The sequence below is a fragment of the Tripterygium wilfordii genome, chromosome 18 (assembly GCF_013401445.1).
Source record: "Tripterygium wilfordii isolate XIE 37 chromosome 18, ASM1340144v1, whole genome shotgun sequence".
NCBI lineage: Eukaryota > Viridiplantae > Streptophyta > Magnoliopsida > Celastrales > Celastraceae > Tripterygium > Tripterygium wilfordii.
This window is the reverse complement of record NC_052249.1, coordinates 12,115,650-12,130,997: the sequence shown is the minus strand read 5'-3', so window position 1 is coordinate 12,130,997 and position 15,348 is coordinate 12,115,650. Positions and strand designations below refer to the sequence as shown.

The window sequence follows — 15,348 nt, the reverse complement described above, 5'->3', positions numbered from 1 at the left end:
TTAAGTGATTTTCTATTAATATTATTAGTTATTTAATATAACCGTAATTTAACTACGTCAAACGCACCTCACAGCACAGCACCACAGTTTTAAAAGTGATGCGCCAAACAACTTTTTGCATTCCAACTCAACTCACAGCACCACAGTTTTATAACTCACAGCACCGCACAACACCTCACAATAGTTGACAGCACTCTCAAACAGACCCATGCATATCTAATGGTGGAGGAAAAAAACAGTCGAGTTTAAAAATAACAAAAATAAAAATGTGATGTGATGTGATGTAGTACACTTTTTCAAATTTAAATGAATCGCAGAGCTCCCATATCCGGTTGAAAATAATACCCAAAATAAGATTATCTTGATATAGAAGAAAGTGTCGGAGTAAGTTTTGTATTAAATATGAGAAATTATACCAAGAAAATAACAATTTATGATTCCACCACATATACACAACATATAGCAGCCAAAACTGACATTTAATTGAAGCACGAATATTAGCTTGTTATTCAAAACTAAATGATTGTAAGAAGTAAAAACTACACCAATATTTGTCTTTTAGTGTTATTAATAAACTCATCGGTCTTTGTTTTTCGTATGAGACAAACGCATTAGTCAATATCTATTTAACTTGCATTTAATCCGCGTAATTCGGTCTTCTAATTTAATCTCTTTCGCACACTCAAGATTCAGGAACTACGCAGGCACCGAGAGTCTTCCATGATTTGCCCCAACATCTACCTCATTCACCTCAACATCTCGGAATTAGATGTTCAGGATCCGGTAATTTGTGAGAAAGGTTAGTTTTTATTTTTGGAGGATCCGAGGAGGATATATGATGGAATAATGAAAATTGTGGAATTCGTCAGAGCAATTTGAAGAGTTGTCTTTTCTATTCGTAGATGATAGTATGATACGAATTTTGTTTTGTTTACTTTGTTTCCTTATTTGGATTTATCATGACAGGGTACTGAGATTCGGAAGGGGCATCATTCAATGCGTGGATGCTGTTTCTACAATTTGCGTAAGTTTTACCGCAAATCGTCATTTTTTGAAGGGATCCTGAGGATAATGTGAAGATTGTAGCCGCAGCAAATCGGAGTTGTTTGTTTGCAGTCTAAACTTGGAAGAAAATTAATTACACTTTGGGATACTTTCCTTTTCTGCATCTGTTATTGAATGCAATTCTTTGATTTATTAGGAAGATCTGGTTGATGGGTCGTGTCTGGAAGTAGATTCAGATAAGATAAAGCTCACTAGAGGAGATCCTTAGGTAGTTATTAGTTTAGAAGCTACATGCTTCCCCTTTCCATATAAAACTCTCTTTAATTTGGAAACTCATGAGTTTGGGTTCCCCTAAAGGCTTTCCTACAATGGCTGCATTCCCGCGGTCCCTTTTGTCAATTGCAATATCAGTGGGAGGCCTGGCATTGTTCTTGATTCTTGCTTCTTGTCTTCTAGTTCAATCTCCACTTGGATCCACAGTTCAAAGTTACTTTTACGGGGTTGATAGTTCAAAAAAACTAGATATTTCTGTCTCCTCAAGCAATCAAACTACCTCTGACTCTCCTCTTAGCAATGTTGCTGTAATTGATAAGAATTCACCCTCAGGGCCTAGTTTTGAATTGCCGATGATTTCAAATGAATCTTCTGCTGTTAAGAATAAGGATATGAGTGATACGAATTCTCTGACATCTAAGCCCGATTCACAATCGCCCATGAGTAGTTCACTAGTGGATCAGCCAGTTCCAGCAGTACTTTCTGGTGTAAGGCAAGAAGAGGAGGTCAGGAATGGTTCAATCGATGGAATAGGGAATATTTATTCCTCAAATAATTCTGGTAATGGAGATTCAAGGATGGATGATAATAATGGAGATACGTCTTCAGGCTCTACATTGGCGGCAGAGAAATCCATACTTCCTCTGGCAAGCAATGCGTCCAAGACTGATTCTGTTGATTCTGGTAGCTTTTTAACATTTTTTATATTTCTGTTACTGTTAATATATTACAATGGAATTTACTTACTTGGTGGGAATACTTTAGGATCTCTTGAGTAATAAAGTTTACTTGCATGCCTAAGTTTCTATGCGTTAAGTTGCATGATTGGTTTATTTAAAGTGGTTTATTGCTTTTTCCAATAGTGGCGAAGCTCTTATTCCATTTGTTGGGAAGTGTGTTTCTTTGTCATTTGGTGTCGTATGTATATAAAACAACATAGATAAATTTCCAAAATGTATTTGTGTTTACAGATTCATTATTTTATTTCAAGTAAGTCAGTGTTTATAGCCTCGGTAAGATATGCCTACATCCTATCTTTCCCCGATCCCACCCACTGCAAGAGTCTTGTACACGGGAGTTTTTTATATTTTTTTACCATGGGGTTAACCTTAATTTTTTTAGGGAGGGTGGATTGAACCTTCCACCTTATGCAAGTGTAAGAAGCTGGCAACCATTACTCCACAAGAGCTCCTTAGGTCTACTCACAAGTAGCTAATCTCCTAGCAAAACCTGAAAGTTGAGACCATTTGGTTTTTCATTTTGGAACTTACTTGACTAGACTTCTTTTGATCCATTTGAAAGTATGATTTATTGAATCTCATAGCAAAACTTGAGAGTTGAGATCACAACCAAATGATCTCCTCTCAAGGTTTGCTATGAGATTAGCAAACCTTCAATCTGTTGGCTCCTTGAGCCAAATTGGACAATTAATTAAGCAGCATCTTAATTTGCTTATGGCTCACTGGACTGAAGATCTCTATGGCAGCTGTTATTTTCTTTTGCTTCATTCTTCATGCTTCTGATCTTGCATTCTTATTGGTTGTTATGTAGGCTGTGATCTGTACCATGGAAGTTGGTTTTATGATTCTTTGGGACCAACATACACGAACAACACATGTCCTATCATCACGCAGATGCAGAACTGTCAGGGAAATGGAAGACCTGACAAGGAGTATGAGAATTGGAGATGGAAGCCGTTTCAGTGTGACCTTCCACGGTTTGATGCCAAGAAATTTCTAGAATTGATGAGAGGAAAGACCTTAGCTTTCATTGGCGATTCAGTTGCTCGAAATCAGATGGAGTCTATGTTGTGCCTTCTCTGGCAGGCAAGTTCCAAAAAATGGGTGAAACACTTGCCATTATGTCATGATGTCATTACTTTATGAAACAAAATGGTTGCTGTAATTCTCTCAGTGGTTAATCCCATTAGAGCCAAGAGCTTGCTGCCCTCACCCCAAAAAGGGAGAAAAGAAAGAAATAGTAAAATCAAAAGGCTCATATATTTACTGCTGACAAACTTGGGAAACTGATTTGTAGTCGGGCAATTTTCGCACGATTTTGTTTCAACACTAGAGTATTTTGGTTTTGATTCCGTCCTACCTTTTACCCAATTTTATGATGTACCCTTATGTTAATCAGTTATTAATGTACCATTTGCCCTCCCTTTGAGTGTATGTTCCAGGTGTAGGTTGGACTTAGAAATTGAAGCCTGGTTCACTAAATATGTGACCTTTCTTCAGCTCAAGCTTCCCTCAATTTTGGTTGATTTAACTGAGATACTTGAAAATTGGCTTAGTAGAGCTGGATTACCTCCCCTGCAGTGATTTTTAAATTTTTTGTTTTGTTCTTTGAATTATTTTATTTCATTTGTGATGTGGAGTGATTCTCAATCCAGGCCATATTCTTCTATTTGTAGTACAGACTCAAATCTCAATAGCATAATTATTTGATATTCTCTAACAAGAAATTACTGTCTTTTCAGGTAGAAGTTCCAAAAAACCGGGGGAATCGGAAAATGCAACGATGGTACTTCCGGTCAACGTCTGTGATGATTGTCCGGATATGGTCCTCTTGGCTTGTTCACCAAACATCTGGACCACTTGACTTTGCTCCGGAGGGTTTTGTGAAGCTTCATCTTGATGCTCCTGATGATGAGTTAATGAAATACATCCCAGATTTTGATGTGGTTGTTCTTTCTTCTGGTCACTGGTTTGCAAAGCAGTCAGCCTATGTCATTAACAATGAGATTGTGGGAGGGCAGTTGTGGTGGCCAGACAAATCTCGTTCAATGAAGGTTAACAATATTGAAGCATTCGGGATATCTGTTGAGACAATTCTCACTGCTCTTGCTACACATCCAAATTACACAGGGTTGGCCATTGTTCGTTCTTACTCCCCTGATCACTATGAGGGTGGGGCATGGAATACTGGGGGATCATGCACTGGAAAGGTTAGGCCTCTTAGTGTTGGTGAATTAGTGGAAAATGGCTTTACTGAGATAATGCACAAGAAGCAGGTTACTGGTTTCGACCGTGCAATAAAGAAAATGACAAATAAGTCAAAGTTGAAGTTGATGGATATCACTGAAGTCTTTGGGTACCGCCACGATGGGCATCCAGGTCCATATCGAAGCCCTGACCCTAATAAAATCACAAAACGTGGCCCAGATGGAAAGCCTCCACCACAGGATTGCTTACATTGGTGCATGCCAGGGCCTGTCGATACCTGGAATGAGCTTGTGCTTGAAATTATAAGAAGAGAATTCGAGGGTAAGCAAAGCTCTTAAGCATGACATGCATTGTTGTGTTTTCATTGCGAAGCAGCCTTGCATAGTTTGTTAATTTGCTTGAAAAACCAACCTAGAATAGTTATGCTTGAGAGGAGTTTTAGTTATGCTTGAGAGGAGTTTAGCCATAGCAATTGATTCTCTCTTCCAATTTTTTAAAAATTGTTGAATAGGACATTTCTTTTACTTGAAATTTATACGTGTGGCCAGTGATAGTGTTGCAAGGTGCAACCAATAAGTTACAATTCAACAATTTCTACACATATTATGAGTATATCTTGTCTATTCCAAACTCCGACCATTGCAAGAGCCTTGTGTACGAGTATTGTTTACTTACCTAGAAAATTATAGGTAGCCTCACCACTTCTGGCTAGGTGGATGTCTTGTATCAGCCATTTTTGTTGTTAAATTATCAGTCAAGAATGTTATTGTTGAAAAACCAAAAACTCTTTATTTATTTAGTGGTCATATAGTTCAAAAGAAAGCAGAAGTTGTTCATCTGTGAGCATGGTGATCCTTTTTTTCCCATGGTGGTGGTTGCATTTTTGCTTGTTAATGGTTTTCTATTTTTTTATACAAAAACAAAGTTTTGCATGTAGGGCACTTGCAATGGCAAATTGTTGTTGGGCCAACAAAGATGTTGTCTTTTATTGATGTGACTGTATTAGAAAATGTGTTTTGCTGATATGGTTGTATGCCTGTATTGAGATACGTGTTTTGCTGATGTGGCTGTATTGGGATCGTGTGTTTTGGTATAGTTTTGTTGGGGACAACATAGAGGCATGAAATGTTGTTGGCCTCCATGTTGGGTGGGAAGGGATAATGTATAGAAATTTGTGTTTTCCTGATGTGATTGTATTGGAAGACGTGATTGGCTTGATTTTTTGTGTAATAGAGATGAGACCGCGCCAACATTTTTGTTAACCCAACAAATAGGGTTTCATTGCAGTTGCCCTAATACAGCTGCATACTGCAATTGAGCAGAGCATGTAAGATATAACATGCTTGCATGAATTGTTGGGTTCGTGCAATTTCACATTGTTGGTGCATTTTTTTCTTTGGTTCTGCAACTACTCGATTTTGACCATCATGTACCTTTCAGTTTTGGTTATTTATTGGGTGTGGGACTGCTGCAGTGCAATGGTTAACTGGATCGATTTGAAATTACTTCTTATAACCGATATTGGAAATAAGTCAACTGGATCGATTTGTAGACATCAATAACTAACTTGATTTTATTTGAAAAATTTATTAGTGATCCAATAGAAATGGACATGCTAAAAATATCCCCAATTCTGTACAAAATAAAAATAAATAAAAATTCAAAAACTAAAATAAACAACAATAGAAGCAAGTGTTTACCCGGGTTATTAATTAAAGTGATAAGAATGATATGCATCATTCTAGGGACCAAGATTCGAATATCTCTTCCCGTTCAAAAAAAACCACGGGAGCAAGGGCTTGCAACGGGCTACGCCCATGGCGCAATCAAGGATATGAAGAAGCTGCATGCATAGGCCATAGCTACTTTTTGGAACCAGTAGATTTGGCTTTTTTGCTCTCTGGCTTGTAAGAACAGTGGCTTTAATGGTAAATTTCCGAAAGGAGAGAGGGCAATTAAATTTAGATTTTGTATAGTCAATTATAGTTTAACCGAAAAGACAAAGGAGATGTCAGTAGTTGGAAAAATGGGCAACGTTAGCTTTACAGCTTTAAAAATTAACACTATTTGTTTTTCTTGGGGAGCTTTGAATAATTAAACGTACAGTTGTAAATAAAATTTAAAAACTTTTATTTTCCAAAATTTCATTTATTTAATATCAACATTCAACATTTTACATTTACCAGCTCTGCCATTTATTAAATCAAGTTTATTGAATTTCTAAGACGGACTTGAATCATTTTCTTAACCATAATTTATATTTGAGTTTTCTCAATTAAAATATTAATCATGAAATAAATTCGCAATATTAAATCATATACATTACAATTTACTTTATTTTTTCTCCATTTTCTACTTTATTTATTTCTTCACCTTTTCCTGGAAAACCCTTAAAAAATTCTCTTCCCTTGAAGAAATTCTGCAATCACACATAAATTTTTCCTTTTTGTCCCCTGTAATTTTTGCCAGGTTCATGATAACTTTTTGTTGTATCAAAATTTTCACCATCGAAGCTCTGTGCAGCGTCTGCAATGGTGGAGTTTTAATCCACAAAGTTCTTCTTTTTTCCTTCACAGAGCAAGGCAGATGGTAAATACTCTATCATTTAGCTGTTGATCTTCAATAATTCAACTAGAGCCTTGGGGTCTTTTGTAATTTCTGTAGGACGCGAGTTGTTCTTCTTTCTATTTCAGCTCATTTTCCTTATTTGAATTTGATTATTGATCAATTTATGCATGTATTAGCTGTAGGTAATTTTTTTGTTATTTTATGTTTAGGTAGTAGGGTTTTAGAGATTTTTAGAGGGATTTTGCTTGTTTCATCTGTGAATGGAGGCAAAAGAGGGAATGAATTTTGAGGTTGCATTGAGGGGTGAGGGAGCTCCTGATAGCTATAGAATTGTCTCTAGGGCTACTGAAAACCCTAGCCAACTACCCGGTCCCACAATGGCCTCTCCGGTGGGTGTGGCGGAGCCTCTGGCCCCGGGTACGGAGGTGGTAAAAAAGAAGAGGGGGAGGCCAAGAAAGTACAGTGCTGATGGGACAGTGTCGATGGCTCTGTCTCCCATGCCGATATCATCATCGATTCCACTCACCGGATCAGCGTGGAAACGCGGACGAGGGCGCCATATTGATTCCATAAAGAAATCTCACAAATTTGAATATGAGACCCCAGGTAAAAATAAGTGTTTCTTTAAACTTCAAATAGTCAATAATATTTAGTGTTTGATTATGTGTAACTGATACACCAGATTTGTGATCATGCAATCATGGTCTTTTTATGTTATTATAAATGAGATTGAAGCGTCTTACATTTCATTACTGCGCTACATTTGGGATCCTGAAATTATTATCTATCATGTATCTATAAATGAGATTAAAGTGCTTTACATTTCACTATTTCACTACATTGGGATCTTGAAGTTATGATATGTAATGTAGCTACAACCAAGTTTTAAGTGCATCACATCTGAAATTATGTTCAATTTGTGATTTGGGTTTTGCATTTGAGTTGGAAAGAGTTTTTGTTGAGTTTGGTGAAGGGGTGGGACCCTTATTTCTGTGGTTTCCTGACCCATATCTGGAATCAATGGTTGAAAGTGAGGGAGAACAGGATTTGATGCTGATGCTGCTATATGAGGAATCTTTCTGCTCTGGCTAAGAATAATGCACTTGCTGGTTGTTACCTTTTGTGAGGGGAAATGGGATATTCAGAAGAGTCTACTGCAAAGGAAACAAATAGAATTATTGGAGGTGCCAATTGTTTAGTTGTTGACCAATGAGAACTGGTCCAAACCTGTTTTAAGCTGGTAATCAATTAGGAATGCCAATACTGGTAATGGGTTGAAGCACTTAATTGAATAGCCCCAGATTTTTAAAGAAACAAAGAACATAGCATTACATCAACAATGCCAACATGGAAAATAAAGTGAAAGGTGAAGAAAATTAATGGCTAGTCTGTTTTTGAGTAGGGTAGCAAACAAGGAATCTAATTGTCATCTTAAATCTGAAATATAAAGATGTTATAGTTTGATTACACTATTCTTATGGAAAAAATAAATAAATTTTATGATTATTATCACTTTTTTTTTTGGCGTCTCCGGACAACAACATCTTCAGTCCTATACTTCATTCTAGCAATGATTTACGAGGTCTAACTCTTGACATTTATATACATTGCATCTTGCTCTTTTTCATCAGGGGTGTATATAATACGCGACATTCAAGGGAACTGTGTCATTATTTTTGGATAAATTTGTTTCATAAGTAGTCAATTGGAACTGTATTCTCAATAAGAATGCATTTTGTAGACTCCTCTGCAAAGGTAGGAGCTCTGTTATCGGTAAACTATATGCTCGTGTTTGACATTTTTCACTAGTTTTGTGGTGAAATGATTAGGCCTGGTTTGGGGCATGCTTTGAAGGTATAGTTCTGCAACAGCTAAATTCTTTCAAAATGTCATTTTACAGGTGATAAAATTGCATACTTTGTAGGAGCAAATTTCACACCCCATGTTATCACAGTCAATGCGGGTGAGGTAGGCCTTCAAAAATCTTTTTAATTATCTTGATTTGATTATTAAGGACTAAGGATACAATTGAGACTGTTTCTCTTTGTACCTCTCTTTTATGGAAAATTAATATATTTAGTATCTAGCAAGTAGTCTTTTGAAGTCACATGCTGGACTCTAAGTCGTCTTTTATGCCGCTGATCCTAAATATTGGATTAAGGTTTGCTGTTGTTGTTGCTTAGTAAGACAAAACCAAAAGATGATCACGGATTCTCTCTTGAAATGATTTCTTAAGAATTATAATTTCAGCAATTGTTGTTAGTCAGTGACCGGTGTGTTAAAATATTTTGCATGTCTTACTTTTCTCCTGGTTGTTCCAGGATGTTACAATGAAGGTTATGTCATTGTCGCAGCAAGGTGCTCGTGCTATATGCATTCTTTCTGCAAATGGTGCCATTTCAAATGTTACACTCCGTCAACCCACTTCTTATGGGGGCACTCTAACATATGAGGTGTGGCATTCATCATTCCTGCTATGAATTCTTTTACAAACCGAAATGATTTAGATGTAGCAAATGTTAGCAAGCTGGATGCATGTCTCCCTTTGGTGAATTTTTTGTTGGATGCTTGTTTGGCAATAACAGCTGGCCAAAGCAATAATGCCCTGAAATTTATATTCAGTGTGATGTTTCTTCCAAGTTTCTGAAAGCAAACTTTTAATTTCAATAATTTTGAACAATATGATGGTTAGTGGTGAACAAACTGTGAGTAGCTTAGCAAAAGTAATTTTATTAACGTTAAACAAATAATACAAATCGTCATTTGCCCTGCTTATGCTTCGTCTTCTTTTCCTTCTGCTTCATGGGAGAATGATGATCCACATATAACCCAGTCCTAAACCCTAACGATGATACTCTCATAACTGTCTGCTGCCATCTCAAGTTGACCGACTTTACTTCTCCTGTAGTAGTTAATTAATGAAGCGGCTGAAAAAACTTCGCGGATAATTTAATCGTACTTTTTGGATTTAATACATTGGAAGAATCATCAAGCTTTAGCATTTTTTCCCCACAGGGACGTTTTGAGATACTCTCTTTGTCTGGATCGTACATGCCTATTGAGAATGGAGGTACAAAGAGTAGATCTGGAGGAATGAGCGTGTCTCTGGCTGGGCCGGATGGTCGTGTTATTGGGGGAGGACTTGCTGGTTTGTTGGTAGCAGCAGGGCCTGTGCAGGTAAGAATTTTACAGAGTAAATTTATACGGAGAGGATTAGTGGGGAAATTCATTCATTACTCAACGTTATAATGGGTTTTGCATCTTCTTTTGGTAAATATTGATTTATGAAAATAAAATTATTTTACTTTGGCATAAGATTATGAAAAAATAAAACTCTTATCATTATTTTATGCTGTTCCTTATAGAAAATAGTAATTAATTGATATTGTAACAACAAATGGCAAAAGTCCTGGAATAGATAACCATGACGAGTGCAAAATATTACACGCTTCTGTTCGAAAGCAAGTTGTGCATCTTGATGTCTCATCTCTGAATTGCTTCAAATATATCAGGTGATTGTGGCCAGTTTTCTACCCGGTCACCAGCAGGAGCAGAAACATAAAAAGCATAGGAGTGAGCCTGCAGTAGCTGCCACCCCAATCACGACAAATGCTATTTCTGTAATCTCTGCAGAAGAATTGAAAGGGGCCTATGGTGGAGTAAAGCCCACTGTCGCACCATCTTCATCCTTCCCCGGAGACAGTTCAGCTTCTCTGAATCCATTGCAAGGCTTTAGCAACTCAGCTACTGACGATAAGACATCTTCTCCTGGAGATGATTCTAAAGGTCCAGACCAATCAAATTGTGAGGTTTCTTCGTGATCAAGGCCAAACTTTGTACCCTTGTTGTATCTTCATTGTTTTTTACGCAGAATAACAGCATTAGATTAACTCAACTTGTCCGGAACAAGTATAAAGGAGTTGGCTATTTTTAGGACAAACTAGGCTTTGACATGGAGATGTATTTCGTGCTTTTTTCTGATTAGGTTTAGGTAGTATTTATTTAGGATTATCCAGTAGCTGGTGCTGCAGTGTACCATCAAGTGTTGTCTGATTTGTTAGTGTAATATTTCCTGAGGTATGAAACCTGATGTTGTTTATGCCTTATCACTCAAAAGTGCCACTTGAAGTGGTACATTTGACATAATTTGTTGGTTGCCCAGTTGCCCTCTTCATAAGTTTACACTTTTGTTGAATATGCTCTTCATTGGTATTTCCGCGGACTGTTTTTCTTAGTATGTATGTTTCTTTTGATCTGATTGTGAATGCGCCCTTATTCATCATTATCCAAGCTTTTATCTCTAAACTCGGAAGTTTAAGATCGAATACATGGGTCAATGTGAAAATCGACTATAATTCGCTACATAAGAATATCATTTTACGACAGTCTTGTGCTGGCTGCTAACCCACTGCAACAAGCTTTAATGTGGCCCATTGATCTTAAAACTTTTTAATCTTATCCATGTGAGGCTCACATCTGAACGAAGCAAGCTTTATGCGCATGCCATTGATCTCTAATTAAAATAGTTTGAAGCGCATATAATATCCTCTGATTGAGGACAAAAGAAAGAAAGTATTCCTTTGTCCAAACTTCCCCGTTTCTGTCAATGATTCCACTTGTTGCTTTTCCTTCTGATCCATGTGAAGCAGAATCATACGCAAATTGGAAATTTCTTTTACCTTTTCTTGGGGTTGAAGCCTTCATGGACATTATGTTATTTGTATCCTTAGTTTATCCGAAAGAATCCCAAGCGAAGTTTCCATCAACAAAAAGAAATATGAGAAGCCCAAATAAGTGCAGCAAAATGAAGATATTCATTTACACCATGTCTTGCGATTTAACTTTTTACAAAAAATGCACATTTAATATGTGAGGTTCTTCGTCCAGCGTAATCGGTTGCTGTATTCTGTCTTCCATCCTCCATTCACCTTATCAATAAATTATTCTACTCTTCTTCTCAGCTCATCATCTCCATTGCTGTCATCCTTGCAGTTTTCTTCCCCATCCTCGATGGGTGCTTCTTGGTTACTTGAAAATCGGCTCACATCTGTCACTATTTTTTCTCCGTAGTTGTTAGGAGCTTCTTGGGTACTTGAGAATTCGCTGGTGTCATTCAACATTTTGTTTCCATCAGTGGTTGTTCCTAGTATATAATCTGTACGAGTTCTATGGATTGCCGATAGAGGAATCTCTTGTTCTTGATCAAAGTTGGAACTTGGTTTAGAGCTCACGATGATCATCACTATGATCAGAATGCAAAAACAGAATATGATAAGAGAATTCGAAGGGGCCTGAGTGATGAACTCCAGTGTGGAATCGAACATGGTTGCTTATTAAGAAGAGAGAGGACCTTAAGAGCAGAATAGCATAGGAAAGAGAGGCATAAATTGGTAGGTTTTTACCAGAACGAGAGACGTGGAAGCCTTTTAAAGCCTTGCTTATGGTTGTGAGAAGTGTGAAGCCGAAGCTTTTAATTTTCTAGCACAACTCAAGGGGACTTGATAAGGTGTGGTGTGAAAACCAAGGAGATGAAATATATTATATGACTTTGTTTAATCATTAGTGTGACAATGCATTTGGGAATCTTCTTGCCAACTCTTGAGCTGGGCTTGTCTTCTTTGATTAATAGAAATCCACTGCATCACAACCACCTCCCATGGAACCTTGTCATTGTATTATACAAATTGACATAACCAACTTTTCCAACATAAACAAAGCTAAAAACTTTTACTGACTATCCAACACAAACAGATGAGACCCTACAGGAATGCAGAGTGATGATGGGAAATATGACTGCCAATGATTTCTTCCCAAGTACAGTCGACTTTCCATCAGATAATCCAAGTGATGAAGCAAGGTCGAATGCATTCACTGTAGACTAATTATCATAAAAACTCCCTTTCTCAAGAGAGTTTGAACATGTTTAAATCAAATACCAACATCTTGAGCATTAAACATTGTAATAAAAAGACGATTAGAAATGATGTTCAGCCAAACTTGAAACATGAAGAACATGACTCAGAACTGAATAATTAATCACCCAAAATAACATAACAAACTAACACTTCTAGAGTACAAAAACATTAAAGTTACATGGACTAAATCATCAAAAACTGAATATAGGTATGGAAACCTATTCTAAACAAAATTGTTGATTTCAAAGTAAAAATTCAAACCATTCCATTCCAGTGTATTAGTATTTAGTAGGAATACAAACACGAGTGAAACTCAAATCAACTCAACTCAATCATTCCATTCCAATGCATTTAGCAGCAATACATAGGTTGGTTAATGGTTATCAATGCATCACCTCTTCCTCTTCTTGTTTCCTGGGCCTCCACCTTTATTAAAAGCTTTAAAATGATCTGTGGTTTCAGCTGTGTTCTGCTTTCTTAAGCCCTTCCTCCCACCATGTCCAAACTTTGAGTTCTTGAATTCCCTATTCTTTTGTTTCGTCTCCAAACCTTTCTTTCCTTTTCCACCTTGTCTGGCCTTCCCTCCGGACCGATCTCCAGGAGCTGCCCCTGGCCTCTTTTTACTAGACCTCTCAAATGCTTTCCCATCTTCAAAGGCAAAATCCATCTCACTGCCTTTATCGCCCCCAGCAAACCCACTCTGCTGCCTCTGCTTCCTCCACTTCTTGACACTCTCTATCTCCTCTTTTTTCTGTTTGGCTCTCTCTTTCAGCTTCTGGGCTTGAACCTCTTTTGCAAGTTTCTTCGCCTCCCGAGCCTTCCTTCTCTCGTCAGCCTCCTCCCTACTTCTCTTCTCTGCCAAAAACCTACCCCTTACTTTCTCCATGTGAGCATCTGATTTCACCATCTCGGCATAATAGTCAGGAGGCCTGAGGAAAGGGAGCTTCGTTGACTGAAGCTTCTCAAAGGCCTGCCTTGTTCCTTCCAAAGCCTGTCTATAGAAAGCAGCCTCTCGGTGCAAGTCATCATTGACATCAACCTCCTGCTCTTGATTAATATCAATCGAAAGCTTGTGTATCCATCCCACATTTTCTGGCCACCTAATATCTTGAAGTTTATCGCCGAGACCATCCCTGTCGTATACAGAGTCCTTCTTAGGTTCCATTAACTTCACATCTCCTTCTTCTTCTTCCTCTTTCTCAGATTCAGTCTCAGATTCATACGCTTCCCCCTCCATTTCATCATCTTCCATCACATCCTCATCGAGCAAGGTTGAGTTCTTACTAGGCATCCTCATTAGCGAAACCTATTATACAAAGAAATTTAAAAACCCATCATATATTCAGTTACAAACTCTACTCAAGTGTAACTGGTAGATAAACTACTTAACTATATCGAATGCTTGAATAAGAAAATCACTTAAAAGCTTGATAATTTTCACGTTCTTCTCATCAAATCGTCTTCATTCCCCACACACAGAAAGAAGCCCCAAAATTATCCGTGAAATACAACTTCATCAAATTTCTTTCTTTCCTTGCGTTCTTCAGAATATCAAGATTATATATCTCAGAGAAAAACTTAACACATACACTATCGAGACACTATGAAAACCTAGATGGATATTCAATTAAACATCACAAAATCAGTAAGTAACGGAGCAACACATACCATCAATTCAGTCAAGGTTTTTGCCGGACGATTGGTTGATTTGTGATCCTCTACCGTATGCGTTTCAATCGTTTATTCTTGTTTCAGTTAAGTACGCAGTACGCACAACCCTAACAAAACCCTAGCCGAAGAAAGAAGCAGATGAGTAAAAGGCCCATTTATATGGCCCAGTATAAAGTGAAAGTTACGGCCCACATTTTTTTCTCAAACTCGGAACAGAATTCAATCATCGACGTCGTATTGCCCTATTTTGCACATGCACTATTTTTTTTTATCAATGCACATGCACTATTCTTGGGACTCAATAAGTCCGCATGGGGAAGCCCATCGGAAAGGTATAGTGATTAGTGATGGTATTGCTATATTTAAGATACCGTTTTATTATAAGTAGTAGAAGAGCCCAATTCATTTTATTGATTAGCAAGGGAAAAAAAATACGTATTCATTGATGTAGCTGAGGCACTAGAGTCTCAAAATTTTATTTACATTCAGGACTGGGGATTTGTTGACCAATATTTCGTGACGACTGAAATGTAGAGTTGGAAATAAACAATTCAGCTCTATTATTCATTAGAAGAAGCAGGAATCTAAGGAAATTTATACGACTAAATATATTCGACTTGAGATTGCGACCTAATATTTGGAGAGAATAGAATTACACATCAATATAACTCTCAATTTGGGTTTGCATGGAAGTGAAGTATACCACTATTTTTTTAATGTAAGTATACGACTATTTTAATAAGCAAATTAATGGCATTTTAAATACGGGAAAAATTGATGTCCAATATCCTCTTGACACTTCTGCAAAATGGAAATGAATCAACTACCCAACTGAATCATCTCAGTCATCCCAGTAGTGGATCTTGTCCCTTAATTGATGTAAGTGTAGGGCCCACAAAACTTGATGATTGAATAAGAGAGTGACATATCCACTATTGGGATAACTGATATGCTTTTTACTGAGATCT

The 15,348-nt window shown here is 37.4% G+C and overlaps 3 protein-coding genes across 7 annotated transcripts; 2 read left to right on the top strand and 1 right to left on the bottom strand.

Annotated features, from left to right (window-relative positions):
* The first annotated feature begins 640 nt into the window (after positions 1–640).
* On the top strand, positions 641–5,062 carry LOC119983949 (protein YLS7-like). The gene is made up of 4 exons (XM_038827687.1): positions 641–799; positions 967–1,962; positions 2,830–3,104; positions 3,761–5,062. The coding sequence occupies exons 2-4, from the start codon at positions 1,341–1,343 to the stop codon at positions 4,562–4,564; spliced, it is 1,701 nt and encodes a 566-aa protein (XP_038683615.1). The 5' UTR covers positions 641–799; positions 967–1,340; the 3' UTR covers positions 4,565–5,062.
* A 1,506-nt stretch (positions 5,063–6,568) lies between these two features.
* Positions 6,569–10,968, top strand: LOC119983951 (AT-hook motif nuclear-localized protein 6-like). 3 transcript variants are annotated; one of them, XM_038827689.1, is made up of 6 exons: positions 6,572–6,815; positions 7,004–7,400; positions 8,695–8,762; positions 9,116–9,247; positions 9,810–9,971; positions 10,307–10,968. In XM_038827689.1, exons 2-6 carry the CDS (start codon positions 7,055–7,057, stop codon positions 10,613–10,615), a joined length of 1,017 nt encoding a protein of 338 aa, XP_038683617.1. In that variant the 5' UTR covers positions 6,572–6,815; positions 7,004–7,054; the 3' UTR covers positions 10,616–10,968. The 3 variants fall into 3 exon arrangements, with proteins under 3 accessions (XP_038683618.1, XP_038683617.1, XP_038683616.1); XM_038827690.1 differs by having other exon boundaries at positions 6,569–7,400; positions 9,149–9,247; XM_038827688.1 differs by having other exon boundaries at positions 6,572–7,400.
* Positions 10,969–12,788: 1,820 nt separating this feature from the next.
* On the bottom strand, positions 12,789–14,504 carry LOC119983568 (probable rRNA-processing protein EBP2 homolog). Of its 3 annotated transcripts, none has more exons than XM_038827238.1 (2): positions 14,378–14,504; positions 12,789–14,015 (listed from the first exon to the last, which is right to left on the bottom strand). In XM_038827238.1, exons 1-2 carry the CDS (start codon positions 14,378–14,380, stop codon positions 13,101–13,103), a joined length of 918 nt encoding a protein of 305 aa, XP_038683166.1. In that variant the 5' UTR covers positions 14,381–14,504; the 3' UTR covers positions 12,789–13,100. The 3 variants fall into 3 exon arrangements, with proteins under 3 accessions (XP_038683166.1, XP_038683167.1, XP_038683168.1); XM_038827239.1 differs by lacking the exon at positions 14,378–14,504 and adding an exon at positions 14,100–14,207; XM_038827240.1 differs by lacking the exon at positions 14,378–14,504 and adding an exon at positions 14,129–14,207.
* Positions 14,505–15,348: the final 844 nt, after the last annotated feature.